This window comes from Bemisia tabaci, chromosome 3 (assembly GCF_918797505.1).
Source record: "Bemisia tabaci chromosome 3, PGI_BMITA_v3".
Classification (NCBI taxonomy): Eukaryota; Metazoa; Arthropoda; class Insecta; order Hemiptera; family Aleyrodidae; genus Bemisia; species Bemisia tabaci.
The window spans coordinates 13,953,865-13,976,828 of NC_092795.1; the positions used below are offsets into that span (position 1 = coordinate 13,953,865).

The 22,964-nt window shown below is 36.8% G+C and overlaps 2 protein-coding genes across 4 annotated transcripts; one reads left to right on the forward strand and one right to left on the reverse strand.

Moving 5' to 3' along the window:
• Window positions 1-22,831, reverse strand: LOC109042852 (uncharacterized). 2 transcript variants are annotated; one of them, XM_072297840.1, is made up of 8 exons: window positions 22,387-22,831; window positions 20,666-20,786; window positions 20,151-20,288; window positions 18,027-18,111; window positions 5,802-5,938; window positions 4,630-4,773; window positions 3,051-3,135; window positions 1-121 (listed from the first exon to the last, which is right to left on the reverse strand). In XM_072297840.1, the coding sequence occupies exons 1-8, from the start codon at window positions 22,555-22,557 to the stop codon at window positions 118-120; spliced, it is 885 nt and encodes a 294-aa protein (XP_072153941.1). In that variant the 5' UTR covers window positions 22,558-22,831; the 3' UTR covers window positions 1-117. The 2 variants fall into 2 exon arrangements, with proteins under 2 accessions (XP_072153941.1, XP_072153940.1); XM_072297839.1 differs by lacking the exon at window positions 1-121 and adding an exon at window positions 1,626-2,523 and having other exon boundaries at window positions 22,387-22,703.
• On the forward strand, window positions 7,917-13,983 carry LOC109042838 (protein D1). 2 transcript variants are annotated; one of them, XM_072297849.1, is made up of 5 exons: window positions 7,921-8,249; window positions 9,026-9,155; window positions 10,437-10,598; window positions 11,549-11,627; window positions 13,049-13,983. In XM_072297849.1, exons 1-5 carry the CDS (start codon window positions 8,037-8,039, stop codon window positions 13,239-13,241), a joined length of 777 nt encoding a protein of 258 aa, XP_072153950.1. In that variant the 5' UTR covers window positions 7,921-8,036; the 3' UTR covers window positions 13,242-13,983. The 2 variants fall into 2 exon arrangements, with proteins under 2 accessions (XP_072153951.1, XP_072153950.1); XM_072297850.1 differs by lacking the exon at window positions 10,437-10,598 and having other exon boundaries at window positions 7,917-8,249.
• Window positions 22,832-22,964: the final 133 nt, after the last annotated feature.

Consider the following 22,964-nt stretch of genomic DNA (forward strand, 5'->3'; position numbering starts at 1 on the left):
CTGATAGTATCATAATATACACCGCGCCTTCTTTTGAGGGCCACGATACGAGAGGTTCGTCGATAATATCGTCTGCATTTACTAAGTCTCCTAATTTTAGCCTACGTTCACCATACGTTACCTGATATTGAAAGAAAAAATATTTCCCCATAAGCATTTTCGTTTTGGCAAACTTTTCAGTGATTAGCCTGTAAATTCTCCTTTTGAAAGGCCTTCGTAAATTATTATTTTTAAAATCTTTGTATTTGCTGAGTTACACGGTGAAAATCTCAGGCTGACCTTTCATATCAGCATTGATATCGCACCAATTTTAAAAATCATTGTTTATTTAATCATTTAAGTATTTATTGCGATGACATTTCCAACGGTCCCATTGTTGATCATGTAATTGGGGGTGGATCCACGCAACTCATATGGAAGAAGGAAGAGAGGTAATTTTAAAATTTCCCGAACAATGCCCGATTTCAGGTTCTTTTCTTCTTACCTGCCCCCCCCCCCCCCAATATTCCGAAAGGATTTATCCCGTAATCGAGTAGGAGAGTAAACTTCTCTATGAATTATTTGGTGCATCGACGTGGCGAGCTTTGCGATATATCGATTGATCTGCCTTTTAAGCCCATCGTAAAGGATCTTTACACGGGGTGTTTGCGACGGACACCTTAATAATCGATTCTTTACCTTAGCTTCAAATGGGGGAACTATCGCTGATCGATCATTCACACCTTACCACAAATATGGTGAGCATGTTGATTTTGTACCTACGAGTTTAGCTGTCGATTTACACTCCTCAAAAAAACGGTGTGCAACATTTTAAGTTTTCAAACTTTTTAATTAATGATGAGGGTGTAAGATTTGTGACAATGGCATTACCTCTACGATATTGGACGGGATGGTTTTGATTATTTGAGGAAATAGTCGTAGTTTGCTTGCAATCGACTGAATCTCCTCGACGCTAGCGGCTGACTGATTGCCTTCGATAGCATCGATCAAGAAACCAAACACAAAAGGCAAGATTAATACTGCGTCTCGTCGTAAAGCAAAATAATCAACTATGATTGCGTGCCTCATATTTAAATCCCAATGAAAAAGGTTATGTTATGTTGCATTACTTGTCACCTCACCTGAGTAGAATCTTCACAAGGAATTGTCACAGTTGAAATGAATAAGTAGTCTGAAATCTCAGATGATATTGAGGGAAATCACTTTATCAAACCTTACCTATCAATACGGAACTGTGTCACCACCATCTATAATGATAATCAAAGTTAAGTAAGTTGACGTCAGTTCCTTGTGAGCGGTGGAAGTACAGGGGATTAATAATTTCATTTAATAAATTCAAGCGAGCAAAAGATCTAAAAGTTTGGATTATTTAAGACCAGCCGAGATCTCTCCATGAAATAGAACAATCTCTTGTACTTTTTCAATTCAGAATAACTCAAAAAGAATATTTTCAAAAGGATAGCTCCCTGTTTTTTTCTTAATTCTAAACAGGTTTCTTCTCTTTTTACTTTAGTAGGGGATCGTTAGTTCAAGATACCTGCCAGTTTGTTGACCCACTGTCCTTACATTACGGCAGGTTGAGTGACCCTTCGCCCTCCCCTCATTGAGAAATAAAACGCAATTAAGTTTGTAAAAAATAGCAGTTAAATATTCATCTAACTTTAAATGCGGGACAAAATATTCTAAAAAAAACCAAACTTTAAGCAATGAAGTTAATCAAGCGACTCAAATTGTTTAAGTCACACCATATCCTAACGGTATAAACTAAAATTAGTATAACTTCGTGCATTGCACGTTGCCTAGTAGCCTCTCATGTTTTTTTTTATAATTTTTAACATGAATTTAGGCAATTTCTTGTCTTTTGCCATTTTATGAGTAAATTCTTTACAACCTACGGGGGCGCTTCAAAAATAAATGGCATTATAATCCTCAGTTTTTGTTTAAGAATGTATCATTCGAGAAAAAATTAGGCAAAGTGTACAATTCAAATGCGGTGAAAAGGTCTCAAAAGTTAGTTTTTTTACCACGAAGTGTAAGTTACACTGTGTGTCACGACACAGCCTCAATATTGAATACTTTTCACTGCTTGTCAATGGTAGCGCCTAAATGCAAGTTTATCTGCTCCAAGGATATTTTGCCTGTCATGAAAAATGAAGGCGTTTCTCGTGCCTCAAGCTCCAAGTGGGCTGTTACATTCATACAAATGTGTATGCTTCCTTCCTCATGCTTCATATTTTCAACGTGCACGTTAAAGTCTTGGAACATGAAATGTCTTAATATTGTAAAACTGCAAAACCAGATGATGAAATAGCCAAGCTGCTTTCTCGCAACAATTTGATTTTTCTCAGGTGCATTAATTTTAGATGTCTTCGTGTGCATGTTTACATTTAGTCATGTAGCGCTGTTCACTCTGTCGGTCCTGAAACATTAACGAACGCAAAATCTACGGCGATAGGATCTCCTAACTTAAATGTAGTCGCAAACTTTCGGGTTGAAAATTTTGTCCTATTTTGAATCGCTGATCTGAAACAAACGATCAAAAATTAAACAGTATGGTTTCTAGAAATAAATGAGTACATTCAAAACTACTCCCCCGTTTGCCTACCGAAGATTTGGTATGCTAGTGTGATAAAAATATTCAGCTAATGTACGAAAGAAGATGTGATTCTTTTCCCTTCGGCTTTTACCTGAACTAAAAAAAATGTGTGCTTTAAAATCAAAATTTAAAAAATGAGACTTCACACCGTGCAACCAGTGGCGAGGCATGGAGAGTTAACGATATTTCCCCATTTGAAAATATGGTAAAGAATCGATCATGAAGGTCCTCGATGCGAACACCCTGTTTATCGATCCTTTCCCATAGGTTAAAATGGCAGATAAATCAATATATCGTAATGCACGCCGTGTAACCCTTATTCAAATTTTTTGGCTCCGAAATTCATTTTTATTCCTCGAAATTTTGGTCAGAGGTAAGCCAAATTTTGCTTAACGATGTTTACAGATTTTTATTTTTTTTTATAAAAAAAAACGCAGAACTTAAGATAACTTACTCTGATTTTAAATATTTTATTGAATTGAAATCTATTGGAAGTTTCTGGGGTTGTTCAAAAACTGTCACGATATATCTATGAAAATCTGAAAAAACATAAAATAAAATCTGAAACTCGCAGCACATTGTAAGTCAATAAAATTAGTATGAAAATAAATACGTAGAGGGGGTTTTGAACGCGCCTCAAGAGTCCCATACGAAACCACGGAAATCGACTCTTCATCCTAATCTAATTTTCGTTCCTGGTGGCTGGTGCTATACAAAACTCACCATTGGCGGATCATTTGCACGCGTAATTGAAAAAAAAAATGTCAAAAAAGCTATTTGCACCGAGCATATTTATAGCTACATCCAAATTACAGATCTAATTGTAGTGAGACATGAAGAGGTGCAATGAATTCATTTCATGCTGTCATTGATTAAAAATCAATTACCAGCGCCAGGGCCGGATTTACCTACTTGCCACCCATGGGCCGCCTGTATTTTGCAGCCCTCTTCTCATTCGTTTTGAAATATCAATAAAAACGAACAGGGGAAGGGGTGCATAAGACGCTTTTTTTCGTGTTGGACACATTTTTTGCGACCTGTCAACACTACTACTATAGGTTTACGGAACTTTGCGCGAAAGTAAGATCCAAAAACGTATCTCTGTGTGGACAATGCCTTCCATGTATAAGAAAGAAACTAAAAAATTATGAAAGAACAAACCTAAATGTGGTTTAATAATTTTAACTTCCGCCGCCGCCGCGCCGTGTCGCGCTGACCGCACTGTATGTGGCGCAATGCGTGAAGTATTCCTACAGTCTTGTAGGCGCTATGCGTTTCACGTCGAGCACTGCATACCGCGCGCAGTGTGTTCGACGCAATGCGTGAAGTATCCATGCAGGCTTGTAGGCGCTATGCGTTTCACGCCAACCGCTGCTGACCGTACTGTGTTTGACGCAATGCGTGAAGTATTCATGCAGTTATGTAGGCACTAATATGTGTTACATGCCGACCGCTGCGCCGGGAACACCTCCTTTGCATCTCAAGTCCTTTGTCATCATTGCTCTCTGCGCCGCGCCGTTCCAGGCCAAATTTTGTGTTTGGTTTCTCTCTTAACTCGACGTATTAAAGGTGCTGTCTCCTGTATCACTAAAAGACGAACAAATTAGAAATTACTATTCTCTCAGGAAATGAGTGATTTTTTCGCCTGTTCTCGTTTGTATTTTTTTCTGAATCCGATTTTTTTTATATACCCACATTTAAAAAAAAATTGTAAAATTTGCCACCCCCTAAATTTGCCGCCATGGGCCGCGGCCCATATAGCTACCCCCTAAATCCGGCCCTACCAGCGCTCTAAACGTTGTGCAGTTTTATTTATCGCTGTGCAAAAATTCAACTGCGTTCCCGCCGCCACAAAGAGGTTTTAAAATAACACACGAAGCAATGGGTCCCAAATTATCTTGCAGCACGCCAGCCGTTACAATAAGCTCGTTATGAAACATGGCGCGTTTAGATAATTGAGAGATTTTCTCAAATTAATAGGGATACTTAAAAAAGTCATAATTAATTTGCTCTTCCTGATCCTGTGCCCTTACCTGGATCCTGCTTAAAAGCCTCTTGCCATCCAACGTATTCAACACACTTCTTGCCAGCCAACCCCTCATTTCCAGGGATATTACCTATCAGCCATATCAGGAACTCCCGCCCGTTGGGAGTTTTCTTGGTTGGGTAGTCAAGATCTGCAAAAGAATATAATTTATTTTTTTTTCAAACTTGAAGCTTTTGCTTACATTCCTGAGCGCAAAATGGTAAACTAATTTATTTCACGACTTTTCAGTTAACAGAAAAATTTGATTAAATTAATTAATTGATTTAATTAAAATTTAATTAATTCTTTTTCTTCGATAGTAGATTTATGAGTCCCCAGTCCATTTTTATCTTCGTTTTCAAATATGAAGAGGGTGGTGCATACAGTTCGAGGCCATTTCTTAGTGTTTCTTTTTCAAATATGTCTGGCTTATTTTTGACTCTATTTTATTCCCTCTCAAATATTTATGAGAACAATTAGCACGCAAGCAGGAACTATGCATTCATTTCCTGAACAAATTTGCCGTAAAATGCATTCTTCATATTCCTCTCCGTTATTTGTGTAAATGTTGCATGCCGATTATTTTTATCAAAGCTTCCCTCTTTTTCCACACTTTGATACCCCTTAATATATATTACGGAAATACTAGAAGGCACCAAAGTAAAAATACTGCAGCTAAAAGCACTGCTTGGCAAATTTTAAGTTTCCACATGTACCATACCATCGAAAGATTTCAATACTGCGTTTTGCCTTAACAATCATCACGAACTTTCATAAAAATCAAAGAACACAACTTCTCGAGAAATTTCAAATTGACTTTTTTTTTTATTTATTTATTTTTATTTCTTATGTGTGTCGCACTAGATGTTTTTAAAATTTCCAAGGAAATACCCAGATCCGTGGAAACGTTTTGCCTAGTGGCACACTTAAAAGTCAGATATCGACCCATCGAGGTGATTTCGTCCATTTAAACCCATGGAAATATATCGATTCTTGGAGGAGCCAGGTGCTTCGACAAAGATCGATTACTTAGTAAAAGTTTAAATGGAGGAAATCCGGTGTTGCCAAATTGCTGGACCCGCCTTCTGTTTAACTCTTTACTTTCGAGTGACAGTTTCAGTAATATATTTACTCAGTGTTTCATTGTTAAAAGTAATGCTTTTTCATTGAGTATTTTACCTGTCATTACAAATGTGTAAAGCTTTTCTTTGTCATGAGGCCATTGAAACCATGAAGGAAAGTAAATTACTTCATATGGAACTAAAGTTCTTCCAAATCCCATAGGTAAATCGTACCACAAGATCTGAAAGGCACATCTAAAAGCGTGAAAATGAATAATTTATCACTTTAGTTTCCACAAAGACAAATTAAAATGACGCATTACATCATTTTCAGATCGAAAATGGAAAATTAATGTTCAAAATCCTGTAAAAATTGTCTAAAGTAGATCATACAGTGGTCAATAATTACAGTAATCAGATTTTAATCTATAATTTTTTGACACATGCATGTAAATCAAAATATTTCAAACTTAAATGAGTGCAATTATTCAAAAGTCTCATTTTAAATCATCTCCCACTCTGACCCTCCAAAAATAAGGTTCTCCAAGAATTTAAATCGTCTGAAGAATTAATGCATTTAAAAATTCTGTTTATATTCAATTCACTTAAAATTTTTCAAAATTCATTATGATACTCACATTTGCATTATAGTCAGGCGCTTTATCTAGCGCGTCAGGGATTATCTTTGTCCTTGTTAATGTTTCTTTAATTTCCTCTGCAGATACAGGAGCCCATGTTGGACCAGGTGAAAACTCAATATTGTCCAAATCTTGAGTTACGACATTTGTACAACTCATTGTGTGCAGTAACGCAAAAACAATGTATATTTTAATTTTCAGCATTTTTGTTGATAATTTCAAAGAAAAACACGATTGTAAAACTGTAAGTTTAAAATTAAAAGAGAAAAAATCTATACTATACATGACTTGACTAAGTGCGCATTCAAAATATACATAAGTAATATTTTTGACGTTTAAATAACGTAGAATTGAACTAAATTTTGACAACTTCAGAGATCTATTCATTTTGAAACTTCAGTAAAAATAGTCATGACCGTCTACGAAAAAAAAAAAAAAAAAAAAAAAAAAAAAAAAAAAAAAAATACCCGTGTTCCGCAGAGGACAAAATTGAATTATTAGTGTCGACGAATAAAGGAGCAGTTTACCAATATTTGAGAACAAAAATGTGGAACAAAATCAGGGTTATGCCAGTTTGAAATTTACAATTTAAAAGACGCAATGTCATGTGTGGAGTAAAAAATTGCTAAATTAGGCGTAACTTCATTCATCGGCGTTAAAGTGAGCTAACATGCACACAATTTTTTTCTCAGGATACTAAAGGAAGATTTCCGTTCAATTCTCAAAATTTGATTTTTGGACCTTCCTTAACAGAAATCGCTCTATTGAGAAAAATGCCTCCGTGAACTCGAGTCCCTATCTCGGTGGGTAGTCACAATGGCGAAAAATTAGGTTTTTAATATTTTAATGAAACTAAAAGTGTACCTATCAATCCTCTTACCAGTATCGATCATGCATTTTATTCCACCGCAATCGATTTTGGGTGGGGTGGGAGAGGAAAAGCTAACAACAAGTGCATGCACCTGATTCAGAATGAAAGTACACCGTTTTCAATATAGGCAATTGCAGGTTGCCGATTTCATTATGAATTCCATAGTCCACTTCTAAAATAAACCAACCAGGTAACATCACATCCTTGCAAAAAATTGAAATTATTACCTTTACTAACACAATTCTTGATTTTTTTTTAAATTTATCCTACTAGAGCATCCGATGGCGGAACTCCTGGACTGGTTAACCAGTCCAGGATATGTTGTATTATTTTCACATTGGGAACAAAATAAATATCACACTAGTCGGTGCACTCAAGAAATTAGACATATTTTTTTCATCAATGGTGGAGAAATAATACGCTGCATTCTTTCTTCGTCACTCTTGAATGATTAAGTAAACATTATTCCACAATATTCAATTCATCTATAAAATTTGAAAGTGAATCATTTTTCTAAATCACGATCGCAACTATGCGAACAAGCTGAAAACTATAATCTCGACTCATATCCCCCCCCCCCACTTACTTCGGCTAAATCACAAATGTTACTTTTAATTAATTTAAAAGGGTCGCTTCGTCGTCGATTTGTACGCCCCACCCCCCCCCCCCCCACCCCTTCAACAGAAACAAGAAACACGCGCAAAAAAACGATTTGCATTTACTGCTATTTAGAGGAGTGATAAGAAATTATTACTACTAAGCTGATGGTGCACGTATTTGTTCATTCAGTCGTCCAAGAAAAGGTTAGCGGTTTAAAGGAATACTTTATTTCAACTACAACAAGATGTTGAGGATTAATATTTCTTGGGTGTTCCAATTGCAAAATTGTATGTATTTTCTTTTTGCATCAAGTGTTTTACCGGTCAGATCAACCTCAACGGTGAACACAGTGATTCCTCCATTGGTCACAAAAACGGCCAAAGAAATAGAAAAAGCACTTTTAAAACATGAAATCATTCCTGATGTAATAAATAAGGCTCCCAAACACTTTTTGATGGTAAGTTTTATCCAAAAATTGCATACACAACTGTAATTTCCGTTCAGTTTCTTTAATAAGATATATTTTATCGTAATTGTGCTTTTGTTATTGTAATGATTATTCCTTTCCTTCAGTGACTTTAAGCGTTTTGAATTGCTGCCTACTTGAAAAATACGACGACATGTTTAAATTGTTTAAAAATGAATAGCAAGAATAATGCAATCCTAAAAAATAACATCTTATGAACATTCAAAAATTGCCAAATTTCATCGGATAAAATGTTTATATTTGATGAAAGTTTTGAATCCTTTTAGCTGAAATGTGCGCAGGAGTACTAAATGAGATTGCAGAAAGAATTCTATTTATATTTCAAATGAAGAACTTCTGGAGTTTCTCATACCTTTTTTACTTTCTTGGAAGAAGTTTAACAACGTAGAAAGTATCATGTGATGTATTCCTTAGAACGGCAAAATTCCGCGTATTATGTCTCTTAAAAACATAGAGTACATATAGTCGTAATGTAAATGGGAGAGCTGGCACCACTTTTGAGCATTGCCCAGGTCCCGAATTCCGAGACCTCTCTGTCACGCCGGGTCACTTTTTCGATACACAGTCAATTGTTTTCGATACAAGGGGACCGGTCATCCGATGTAAACAAAGAGAATAGGAATTATTACGCGCATTCATAGCCATTTTGGATCGCAACAAAGATCGCAGTAGTTGAATATTTTGGAATTGATAATAAATATGATCGTGTATTTTGTATTGAATAATTCTACATTTTATTCGCACAGGCCCTGTTTCGAGAAAATGATGAGATGCCTGAGCTTGGAAACGTTTTAGACCCCAATTACCTGGACTGGTATCCATATCTTTTAAACTGGCCATGTGACAATACGTCTCTCTACACATTAGTAATGACAGGTAAGGAGTATTGTTGTTTGATTTTTACTGTGTCCCGTACGGAATGAAAAAAGTCACGAGGATTTAAACTTCTCTGAGGCCGACTCTGTTTGTGACAAATAATACCTATACCTAACTGATCTAAAGTAATTTGTCAGTGAATTTTCAGCCGAATGAGCTCGCTTTTTTCTTTCTTAGAGGCTTGCGAATTGCTCTTGAAATTCCTGCGACCAACTTTTCACCGTCTTCGGTTTCGTCGCTATCTTAACAAAATTTGATCACATTTAAAAAGAAGGAGCCAAACCGCTCTTTAGCCGTTTTGAGAAAATCAAGTCAAAAGTTATAGCGCTCCCGTGTTTACAAATCCCCTAAAACACTCGAAATTTCACTTATAATGACTGAAAAGCGTTTTTGAACCTGACCGAAATAATTGAATATATTTATGACTTTAAGTATTTCATGAGGCTAGTTCCTTTCTATGTTTTTATGAATTGAACGGAATCATTTCACAGAGGAAAACAAATTCACAACTTTTTTTGTCTTGACCTCTTTCAAGATTGTAAGTGAATTTACGGAAGGAAACCGACTCGAACTGGACCCCTTCAGTGCAAACCGTTCTCAATTAGGCGGGATCGTGGTTCCTATCGCGAATAAGTGCCCACAGTTACCAAAAATTGTAACCAACAATTTTAATTGCTTTAGAAATTTTAACCTACAGTTACCTAGATATGCTTAGCGTCCGACAGGAAAACGCTAAAAATCGTATTGGTGTATTGATAAATACGCCACCGCTTGACACTACCATCAGAAGTTGAATAATTCTTTTGTAGTTACGCAATTTTTGCGACGTTGGGTTCCTTTTGTGAAATTCAAACGCCCAAAGCTAAGCATCCCTAATATAAATTCAAAATTCTGGATTAAATATATCGTTTTTGAAGGTATGTGATACGTTACATGAACAAACAAGAGGTATGTTTGTTTTTGGATGATACGGGCATTTCCAGTAAACGGTGGTAGTGCCCCAATAAATAAGGTTACTAACCCACAATCCACATGTTGCAGTACTACTACAATTAATTGGAAATGTTCATCTAAGAAATTCAGGTAGGACAAAAATTTTAGGGAACAAGTCCTAACACTTTTTTACGTCAAAGAAACTGATTAGGCTCATCACTCAGATTATAACCATTCACTCATTTTCCCTAAAAATGGCGGCCGTTCCCCTCTGTTTCCTGCGATCCGAGCAGGCTTAATTATTTCGAGACCGTTTCTACATAGTGAGCGATTTATCTATCTTCACAGATCCTGACTCCCCCTCAAAATACAAACCAAAGATGCGGGAGTGGCAACATTGGTTGGTTGGCAACATCCACGTGGCGGTTGAAGAGGGCGATTTCTTACCGGATGTTTTCGAATCCGACATGATGTCTAAGTACATTCCGCCGTATCCAAAGAAGGGAACCGGTAAGCTTTGCTAATTTCTGATCTTGAACGGGGAAATCCCCCCATAAAAGGCCCCCAAGCCCGTTTTTATTTAGACATTTTACTATTTAATTAAAAGTACTGCAAAGTTTGCCTGAAAATAAAACTGCAAAAGTACCGAATTTTAAATTAAACATATTTGTTGAGTTTTGTCGACGATCGCGGGTTCGCATTTATACTGAAAAGAGTTTCACTATACCGCTCAAGTGTGTTCTTGTACTTTAAGTGTTTCTACCATGCAGCGCAGAGGTGGAACAATGGACTAATTTCCTCAAAAATGTTTGATCTAGAGGCGCATACGCAACAAAAGTTCAAGTCAGTCTCTACATCCTCGCCCCTTAAAACTATAAGTATGGATCATAAGTTTAAATTATGTGAATCCGCACTTCATCCCATTCAGATTTTTTTTTCTTTTTTTTTCTTTTTTTTCTTTTAATATATATACAGAACTGTATACATGAAAAATGCCATACTATAAAAACGAGCGTAATTAAAAAAAATTGAAACATACATTTACAATTATTCTTTCATTAGAGAGATGCAAGGGGAAAATTAGGGGGGGATAAAGTCGGAAAAATTATTCTTAGGTGGCACCCTAATGTGTATCTGAGATTACCTTTATGTTCGTGCATTAAGATAGATCACCAAAATGTAGGTATCTTATTTTTATTTTAAAGAGAAAAACTGCGATTTTTCAAGTTAGTTCAATTTTTTGAACAACATAAAAATGAAAAAATCAACTCCTGAGCCAGACTCGGCAATTGCGATTTTGATATAATAATATAAGAAAGGAGATAACTTGCTGTTGGTTCTTGACGATACGCTTTTCATAAAGTGCGTTGGGAATCTAATTGTGCCGATGAGAGGAATGGCACATTTTTGTATGATTTTATGTCAAATGCAAAGTTATAAATTAAAGTTTATTTTTTCAGGTTTCCATCGCATTGTCTTTTTGGTGTACAAGCAACCGATGGGTCGAATTGAATTCAAAGAAAAGCTGTTGTCTTACAAGTAAGTATTTCAAGATAGTCGTGTTACTTGCCCAAAATCTGATCGTGTATTAAACATGGCAAACCGTAAGATGATAGAGACGTTTAAGTTGTCCCAAAAAAGATTTTGCTGAGACATTATCAGCACACTGTGCCCCTAAAAAAACGTGCATACACATAAAATGTAACTAGCTGCTTCAACTCGCTACGCTCGCTTGCGCCGCTAGTCGAGGGCTTCGCTCCCTGGACCCTCTGTCACTCGCGGGGCTAGTGACTGTTGGCTACTAAAATTTTGCTACTACTAGCAATGAAAATGCAATGACGGAATGAGAATTCAAAATCATAAATTATTTATTTGAGGAAAAGCTATGTCAGGAGCACCAATTGTAGAGGAACAATTTAAAGAAAATCATGACTATTGCGTAGGAAATCACCACAATATACATTGGCGGATCCAGCAAATTGGTAACATTGCAATTTCTCCAATTAAACCTATGGAAATGTATCGATTCTTGGAGGGGCCAAGTGCTCAAACAAGAATCGATTATGTAGCATAGGTTTAAATGAAGAGAATCCGGTGTTGCCAAATTGCTGGACCCGCCTCTGCCACAATATATATACGTGATCATTTATTAAACAGATTCAATATTGATAAGTTCAGGCCGAATAAGTATTCTAAAAGAAATGCCAGTTAATCTTCTTCAAGTAACAAAAATAAAATACAAAATACCAATATCCTTATGATTTTTTAAAATAGCTCAAACTTTCATATATTATTATAAAGGATAACATCAAAATGCAATTATCGAATTGATTAGTTGAAAATGTAATGAAACTTTTGACTTTGATGCATGAGGCCTGAAGACCGTTAGTATTGATTTCTTTTTTTGAACGTAAAACTGTTTACTGTGACGAATAAGGGTAGTAACGAAGTTTTGAAAGTAATTTTAGTGTCGCGAAAAATAGCATTTAGAAGAATGGTGATTCGTGGAGGTATCACTCATAATTTTGACAAAAAAAGAGCTTAATTGCCGTTTTAAAATTAAACAAGCTCTCAGGAGGTAACTTCGCGTCTTCAAACGCTGAATGGTGGATATTCATGATCAACCGACCATAATGATAGTACGGATTTGCCTATCTTAAGTCGTCATTTGACAAAATATAATTTTTTTAGATAAGCGATTAGCCATGAAGTCTATAAAAAGACCTGAGTGGTAACTAACAATAAAGAAGTAAAAGAAAATATCAGAAAAATTCCTTGCAAAAGTTTTCAGTGCTGGCGAGTGGATTTTCTCATATTCACAAAGATTGAGGTTCAATACACTTCATGCAATCATCAGTCAATAAAATATCTCTTCGAAATGAAATGTGCTGGTTTTCTCATGGAATGATATTACTAGATACGGTAAATTCTTAACTGATAATGATTTTTGACATTTTCAGGGCCCGGGACAGCGAAAGGGCAAATTTTTCAACACGCAGTTTTGCTAAGAAGTACAATTTAGGCGATCCGATCGCTGTCAGCTTTTTCTTATGTCAATGGGTTAAACCCCTGCCAACGACAACAGCGGAAACTTGGGAATTGCCCACGGAATACTGGGACGATGGAAATATGCTCAATCCTGACATGGGATAACCACGCTTAGAAGATCAATCGCTTCGTGTCGAATATTGAGTCAGTTTAACAACACTTTCTCATATTACATACAAATCGATGATGAAACTACCAGACCACGTATCTCGTTTGCGGTGTTTCAAAATCCCCGCTCCCATTTCATTTTATTGACAGAGAACAAATCAATTTCATTCCTCGAGGTTTTCACAGAGTTTTCGTTGCACTAAGAAGGAAAATCACGGAAATTTTCAAAAACTGACGTTGAGTGGTTTTCCAGGAAATAAAATAAAGTATGACAGGAAGTCTACAACGCCGCAAACCGAGATACGTGTTATGGTAGTTTCACCGTCGAAATGTGTGACAGCATTAAAATTTTTATCAGTTAAGAATTCTCTCAAAATTGTGTCAGTCATGTGGAGAGTGTAATGAAAATGGGAGTTCAAGGACCTCTGCTCTTCGATCATATTTTATGAATTCCTCGTTTCCGTTCTTGGCGCCCCATTCTTGTAAATCTCTCTTTTTTAAAGGTGCTTAAGCACCCATAGCTATTGAAACATGCATACCTTATGTAATTTAGAGAATCCAACATAGAAACAGTTCATGTAAGGAATTTGATTTTTCATGATTTCGAGTTTAAAAATCAAACCGATGGCCAACATTTCCGACATGCGTATTAAATTATATTTGCACCTACTACTATTGGGTGTTTATTATATGTGTGTTGCACAGTTTTTAATATTGAATTTTTCATATTTTTTTTAAACTTTTTGGTGGAGTTTTATATTTTAACTGTATCTCTATGATAAACGCCTCACTATAGGAGCATCTTGATGGTGAGATTGCCACATCACGTATCTCGTTTGCAATGTTTAAAAATTTCCGCTTCCCTTTTATTTTTTTGAAGGAGAACGAACCATCATTTTTCCTAGAGGTTTTCACTACACACAGTTTTTTCTTTACACAGAGAAGTATAATTACGGAAGTCTCCAAGAATATTGATGTTGAGTACTTTTTTATTCAAAAAAGTAGAAGGATGAAAGGAAATTTGCAACGTTGCAAACCGAGATAGAGGATCTGGTAGTTTTACCGTCGATGCTCTTTATAAGATTTTTTTCCCTCATAAGATTTTTTCCAAGAATATCCCAAATTGGAACTGCGGGACTCAATTCTTCTAAAGAAAATCCTAGTTTTTTCCTAGTTTTGATGACGATTATTGACCAAAGTCATGTAATAAAGAGTTTTTTCTGTAATATTTAGTGCTGGATTTAGGTATAACATGAAAAATATCGAAATCTCAATTGCTTACGGAAAATGTGAAATCTTATAATTTTATTTTTAAATTCAATAATCTCTTTCAAATTTCTTGCACAATTTTGTTTTTTAGCAAAACTTTTCTACGAATCTTTGCTTCTAAAAAGAAAGAGACATTTTTAGACCACCTCATGCTGCATACAAATGATAAATAAAAGAAGGAGAGCCGCGTACTCTTATTTGGAAGAACCAAGACCTCTTGAAATCTCTTCTTGACCTTTTTTTCTTCTTCTTTTTTTTGAGTTTTGAATATTTCTGAGGCAATGGATGCATTTAGCGCTAAACAGTAAGCGAGGATAACCTCTTTACACCAGTCACGGTCCATAATCGTCGCCAATATTCGATGATAACGTTCATAAAAATTTTAGAGGTAGACTGCAGTTTCGACGAACTAGAGTACTTAAAAAAAAGAGACAAAAAACACTATTGGAGGAAGAAATCAATTTTCTCTCGACCCACAAAATGCGCCCCTGTTGTGCAGCCAACCCTGGAAGACCGTGCAATTTGGAACTGGACGTATGCCCAGTGGATACATGTCTGAGAAGTGCAGAAGGCGAGAAAATAAGGGAGAGGGCTGTATTCAAAGATGCTTCGAAGAATCAATTTTGTTTAGATCATATTTTGAAAGATCGACCCTGCACGATGCAATTGCACTTTCTAATTTTTCGAACGGCAGTCGAGTTCCCATCGATCAGAGAGCTGTTTAGTTACATGGCTGACAGTCAAAGGGTTAGATTAATCTCCCTCTAAAAAGTAAAGAAGTATAGTAATAGTAATAGTATCATTAGTGGTGATACTAAAGATAACGAGAAAAAAAGAAACGGAGATTAATTTTTAACAAATTTTGCGCACACGTAATGATTTCATTGCAGAAATATCATACATCATCACATATGTGTCGTATTGAAGAAAATCTCAAAGAAATGGATCGCATACGGGTCTCCCAGTTTATAATGTTTCTCAAAAGCATCAAGAGAAAGCATTTTTCTGATACTGCCAGTGTCCCTGAAACATGTCGACATAAAATAATGTTGTAACCTCTAACCTGCACAGATTAAAACTTCAATTTTTACCTGGAGAAAATAATCTTGATATTTCAGGGAGCAGAATATTAATTGTCATACACTAATACTCTTAGCCACGTACAATTTTCGTCCTATTGAAAGTATAATATTGTCACGAATATCACGTAGAACAAGCAGTTTGCATAGTGAAAATTACCATAATTAAGTCCCAAGTCCCAATCAAGATGTTAACGTTCTTATCGTGCTTAGCATTATTGGTTGGAAATAATCTTCATTGAAATATATAAAAAACGAGAGTCTAATTTGAACACAATCGCACAATTTAACGGTCACGGCAGGTTTCTGAAAAAGAAGTTTTCCTTCCCCATTCTGTGGTGTTCAAAGCGTGAACAACTTGCAATAGCTGAGCCGAGGCGCATCACAGTGGATCGAGTCAGTGAGAGAGGTCGGACATGAAATTTTTAATTAAAACTGCAAATTTTGTTGTTTATTTCGTTACATTTTACCTCTCAAGGGGTACGTCTGCTAGAAAATTTCACGAGAAAACTGATGGAACCACTTTCAGAGCCTTAAAGTTGTGTATAGCCAGAGTTTTAAGCGTTTGAAATTTCTAAATTCTGTCCGACCTGTCCTATTGACTCGCGATCCACTGTGCGCTTAGATAAAGATCGTCATATTTTTATATTCCAATGACTGGCATGGTAACGCTTAGTGTGCGCTTTAACGCGGGTAGATTATGGTTTTTTATGTGCGGATAGTTTGAATTTATGCATCGAAAACCTTAGTATCTCAGTTAGTAAGAACGTTTGGTAATTTTCTCTGCACGAATCGTGATCTACGTGAAATTTTGATGAGAAGACCTGTCTTGAAATGCTTAAAATCTCACCCAAACTAGTGGTCCGGTTTTATTGAGTGCATTAAAATCGAGGCGTTCCTACACCAGTTTACACATCGTAGCGTTTAAACGTTCCTACACCAGTTTACACATCGTAGCGTTTAAACGTGGCAGTTAATTCGTATAACCAGATTACTTCGGGCAGACTCTTTATAGACATGTGACTGTTTTGCTAGAAAAAATGTTTTGCTGTTTTAGCATTTTTTCCTCAAATGGAGCCAAATATTTAAAAAGTCAAAAACTCTACAAAGAAAGCGTTGCGATTGAAGTTTCAGACATAATGACAATCAATGTGACTGCTCTGTACAGATGAAATTACGTTAGATGCCGCTAAAGATGGAGGGGATAAAGCCCCTGCACTAGGATATCGCCTGCTCACATGCGGCCCAGTTCACCTATGACTTTATGAATAAACATGGGACTGTCCGTCACCCGCATTCCCCCATAGATCAGAACTCACACCTTACAACTTTTGGTTGTTTCCCTCGCTGAAGAGGGGCTTAGGAGGCAAAAGGTCCAGTTCTGTGAATGAAATCAAGGGAGCTGCTGAAACTTTCTTGAGCAACTTCAGGAATGAAGATTTTGAAAAAACATATTTGCAGGGGTGGGAGGAACGATCGCGGCGCGGCGCGGCGTTAGGTAGAGAGTACTTATATAGAGGTACTTCGAGGAGAAAACTAGTGTTCAGTCGACCGGTGAAGAAGAGGAAGTGGTGGTGCTCATGGTAACGTTATATAAAATTTTGAGAAAACCATTGGGAATCTATAAATCTTTGTTTTCTCTTCAAGGAAAAATGCTAAAAATGCTGGTGGGTTCATCTCGACTTGTCATTTTCAAAACGCTGTAACTTGGTTAATTTTTGACCTACAAAGCTCGGGTTGGTCTTCTCTTATCGAGAGTTGCAATCAATTTACTACTGCGCATAAACCGCATTTTTATATCGTTCGTCCGAAAAAGGAAACTGTGCAGAACTCGTGGGACACTCAAACTATCGACATGACGCTCTAAATAAGTCAGCTTTGAATAATTCAGGGGATCATAGACGACCGACCTCGGTTTACCCGGTCAAAACGAGAAGTTGCAGTTAGCGTTAGCCTAATATACCACACTGAAATGCTTTCAAGTATGGAAGACGGGAGATCTATGCTATGATTCTTCACGTCTGGTGCGTGCACATATTTTCGAATCTTCTTCTTTACTAGAGGTGTCGTCAGCTAAGTTGACGGTTGTTTACTTTCGGGTTGCAAGCGCCAACGACGAATTTGGGCCTCTGAACAAAGCGGCGTTCGCTACTATCCACACTAAAAACATCAGTCTCATGATCGTATCGTAAAAAAAATACTTATCAGTTATGATTTAGGACTTTTTTGTGGTTGTGATTTCTGTGTGGCTAAAAATTAAAGTATTACAAGGTTTGAAAGTGTTTGAAAACTTATCAAAGCTTGTGTTCTTGCTTCTGAGAGAGCCAGATGTTTTCATGTGGATAGTAGTGACGCAAAAACGCCTGCAAACCGAAAGTAAACAACCGTCAACCTAGCTGACGACACCTCTACTTTTTTATAAAAAATGACTCACTCCTTTTTTATTCGCTCTCCCTCGAACTGTAAATGCTTCCCATCAGGCTGTTCGAAGACGTAAAAAATGAGGCGATGAGTTTCACCTGTAAATAGAAGACATGCACACTATAATGATTCTAAGATGTAATGCCACGGTTGTAATAGATGGTTAACATGTGACCTTTATCGTAACCAATTTGTGGTGTCATCATTAATATAATCTTCAAGGGATTCCACCTTTCAGACAGTTCCACCTTTTCCTATTTCACTCGAGAGGTTGCCAGATTGTGCGATAAATGTGAATATTTTACATGGATTTGACCTGGGAAAAGTGCTGAAAAAGAAACTTGTCTAGCAACAGAAGAGTCCAAGAGGGACGAGAGGCTGCCTTCCCGCGAAAAGCCATGGTTTAGTCAGAAATGTCATTAAAAAAAATTGGTTCCGTTTGGAGCATCAAATGTATACTAGAGGAAAGCTATTTTAAAATGATAATTGTAAATGGACACATATGCTACATAAAAGGAAAAAAAGAAAGGAAAGGAAATGAAATGAGGATATAATTACTTATGTACTCAGAGAGAATAAAACAAAAACATCAGAGAAAATTATACGCAATGAAACTAAAAAAAAAAAATCCAACATGAATATGTTGGAAAAGCGTGCCGAATAACTAAAATGTTGGACACATACCTACTATTTTCACGTCTTTGTTATTTGCATCAATTGGTACTTTTTGCTAAATTTGGGAGAAAATATTGATTCATGAACGTTGAATGTAAATTGATTTTAAAGATTCCGTACAATTATCTTGATTTTAAGCTGATATGCGGCATTTCGCACGACCGTGATTTGGGCGAACTGCCGTGCATCGAAATCGCGTTGAGTTAATCTCTTTGGATTTCGAACTGTAACTTCTCTCCTATTCGGCCGATTTTTACAAATGAGGTCTCTTTTTATTTGTACTTTAACGGAAAGTAAGGAAAAACTCGCTAAATAGACGGAAAACAATTTTTGTGAAAATTTGGTGGATCCTGGCGTCACGGTAAATGGTTAATCGGGCGTGGAAGATAATAGGTTCGACGAGGCGACCCTCTCCTCGCCGTCTTTTATTGCCTTGCTCGAAACCTGACACCCAAAGCTATATCGGGAGATAACTGCAGTGGTTTGAGTGGATTTCTGCAGGGGCCACGGTTAGTACATGGTATAAAGAGTCACGAGGCTCATCACAGATTGCACTTGCAGTGCAAGACGCTCATTGGCTAAACAGTTTTGGCGGGAAAGAAGGTTCTAGGGTTGAGTCCTCCGAGCGTAAGAAAGCTTCTATGAGGTTTTTGTCAAATGAAATAATACGGTTTTGACAGGAAAATGTTCTCAAGGGTTCCCAATTAGCAGTTCAGTCGGTTTTTTGGTAAGAGACCATCAGGGCTTGACAGTATAATGGTTCAAAGACAAGAAAACGGGTCCGAGGAAAAAAATATTTGGACGGCCCGTTGAATAGCATTGGTTGATCGGTGTGCTGTACTATGGTACATCCGAGTGATTTCAAAAAGCGAGCCCTACTGGCACGCTTAGAAAAAATACACACATAAGTGGGCTCATAGCGATTCGGAACTCGAACCATACTATCGTTGAGCATTTTTTAGACCCCTATACGCCACCGATAATCTTCCTAGGAAGTAAAGATGAACTTTTGCTACTTCAGCAAGTCAAATCGCGCAAGGAGATCCACGGTTGTCACTGTCCTCCACCCCACGGGACTGACGTCCCAAGCAAATGCGTTTTTGAAGAAATGATCGATCCCCATCATTACCTCACCTCCACATTTATTAATGTGCAAGTGAAGGCACGCTCCGGTAACAAGGTTTTGTTACGAAATCATTTTCGTCTTGAGAGTCTCCAAAATGTATACATCATAGTGATCAGATGCTCAACTGATCATAGAAGCGAGCCGAATATCACTCGCGTGGCGAGTGACCGGGGGTTCAGGGGGCGCAGCCCCTCGGCCAGCCGTGACGGACGCGCGAAGCGCGTCCAGAAAGTCAAGTTAACCCATATCATTGATGTGAGTCGCTCCGAAATAATTACCTGGTTTTTTAATCGCTCCCCAATTGAATGTCCAAAAAAAGAATAGCAGGAGGCTTACCTTGTCTATAAGCGGTTTTCACCAGTCCAACATATTCAGAAAGTTTCTCTCCTTTCTCTAAATCCGTGCCAGGGATGTTACCTATTAACCAATGCTCGTAAGAATTTTGTGCACTGTCCAAGTCACTAGCATCTGGACCTGAAAAGCAATTATCAAAATAATTTGTGCTTATTTGAATTATTCGTCAACGTTTTGGCTAAAGATTTAAGGCATGCTTTTCAGCATCATAATCATGTCTTAATTCCTAAAAAAAAATACATGTGTTGATATATTGGTGTATCGAATCTTTGGGTTGGATCCCAATCAGAGATGAAGACAAAGCGGACACATTCGCTTTATTTTCAGTATTTTGATTCAAAGAAGGGCAAACTTATGCTACTGTCGACTTCTAAAACTATGAATCGGTGAATATGCGGAACTGTATCGCTAAAAATGGACCCGATAAATATTTTCCAGTTAACCGTGCTTACTCATGTTTTAAAATCATTTTAACGAAATGTCAGTGAGCCGCTTACCTGAAAGCACCAAAACGTAAAGGGCATCTTCCTTTGTAGGCCATGAAACAAGAGGTGGGTCATTAAGGTCGTCTGCATGCAACAACCCACCTAATTCTAGTTTACGCCCACCGTACGTTACCTGTTGTTAAAATAAATGAAAACTTTTTTAACAGACATTAAAAAGTCAGTTCAGGTCGATACCTTTTCCTCATTGCAATGAGATTGCGCACAGTGAACCTTACGAGAAGGGGCGAATCCAAAATATCAAACAGCACAGGAGTACGAAAAATTCAGAGCTTCATCCCCAAAATTACCGAAATTCACAATCTCTTTCCTTATTCATTTACTAAGTCTTACGGCAAGTAGATGAAGGTAAGCCGCCATCTTTTGTCACGTCTTTTCTTCTACTTTTACTAATTTTTTATGGGTATTAACCCTCTATTGCATATGCACACGAATGTGTAATTAAACGTATTTTCTTTTTTTAAAAATACTGCACGAGCGTAGCAAAGTTTCTGAATGCATCTATGCAAGCCCAAGGTTGAATTCAATTGGGTGAAAATCACGGAACCTACTCCAGTTTTGTTAAATTTGGTTAAACAAGGTGTCTTTTCGGTAACCTTGGGCTGCGTAGGTCGGCTCTGAGCCTCTGGCAACATATTTTCTGCGAAGAATTTAGGTTGGTAAGAAAGGTCGTATGACAATGAAAAAATATGTGCATTTGCAGCACACCTCATACTTTTTTTTAGGTGACAACAGGAAATATTAGATGCAAAGTAGGTTTTTAATGAATTGATTTAAAACCGAATAACATGTATTTGATCTCATGCAACTAACTCAGGTGGCGAAAATGACAAGTTACATATTATGTCATTCCGCAAGCAACCGATTGTGGCCAATAACAATAAACATATGGCTAATATTCACCAGTAATTTAATTTATGCTGGTGAAAACTGTGTTCTATTTATATCTAATGTCTGCTAAGACTAATATTTTTTTTTTTCAATGAAATGTACTTAAGCACGGTTTTCGTGTAACATCTCCTTTTTAGGGTTTTTACCAAAGTTGCATAGAACCACATGTATGTAACTTCTCTTTTTATTATTTTTAATCAAAGTTGCATGGACCTACGTAGATGTAACTACCACTTTGGGGGATCATTTGAGGGGGGGGGGGAGAGAGCCCATTCCCGCCAATAAAAAAAAATTGGGGCTCAACTTTTTTCAAAGATCTTTCAGAAAAAAAAATGTATTACAAAATCTGCGGTCCAAAATTAATTCATGCGATAGAGGGTTAAGTATTTATTATTTTCGGGAAGCGTGTTGAAATTACTCACTTGTATTATGTGGTGTTATTTACTTCCAAAAAATCAAATCTTAAAAACTAAGTTTACAATACATTTTTAAAAAAAAAACTCTCCTTGGATATTTTAATGTATTGCTAACGTTGCATTGGCCACCGGTGATACTGGCTACCGGAAGTATCCCCTCTTCCAAGGTAAATAAATAAATAACTATTTAAAATTCGCTAGAATATATGCTCACTATATTGATTTTGTCATTAATGATTATGAGTTTTACTGTTTCATATAATTCTTACCCTCTTTAAATTCTAAAAAAATCTAATGAATTTCAAATCTTAACGAATGTAACGACTTTCACTAAATTTACGAACGAAAAAAAATCGCTCAGTTTCTCTTATCATTGATTTTGTAAGTAAGAGGCTTGTTAAGTTTTACCTCAACGATATTCGAAGGAATGGTTTTGATAACATGAGGGTAAAGTCTAAGTCTTCTTGCAATGGTCTGTATCTCTTCGACGGCTGAATGATTGCATGCGGTCGCATCAGTAAAAAGACTAATCATAAAAACCAAAAATGAGATCGCTTCTTGCCTTAGTATCTTTATCATGATAACGTATTTTTCTTTTTCCACTCTGACTATAAAGTGAAAAATGTGTTATGTTGTAAATAACCCCCAAAAAATATTTCCGGGAAAATGTTCAGCTAGGGTTATCTAGAGCAATGAGTTAGTCCATTAAAACCATCATCAGTATGCCATGCTTTATCGAGCCTTTGATTTTTCATTAAAAGCTACAATCACATCTCGATGAAATTAAATGGAAAATATGTGAAATGCGGACCAAAAAGTTTAGCAAAATGAAGAGAGAAATGTTTCACGGCTTTAAAAATTAATACAACATAACAATCACCAATTAGTAAGATTTAAAATGTGTTAAAGCAGACTAATAGCGCGATACGCTGTGTCGGGTAAAGGATGGAAAATGATCCAGGATTATATACAAGCAGAGTTCATCA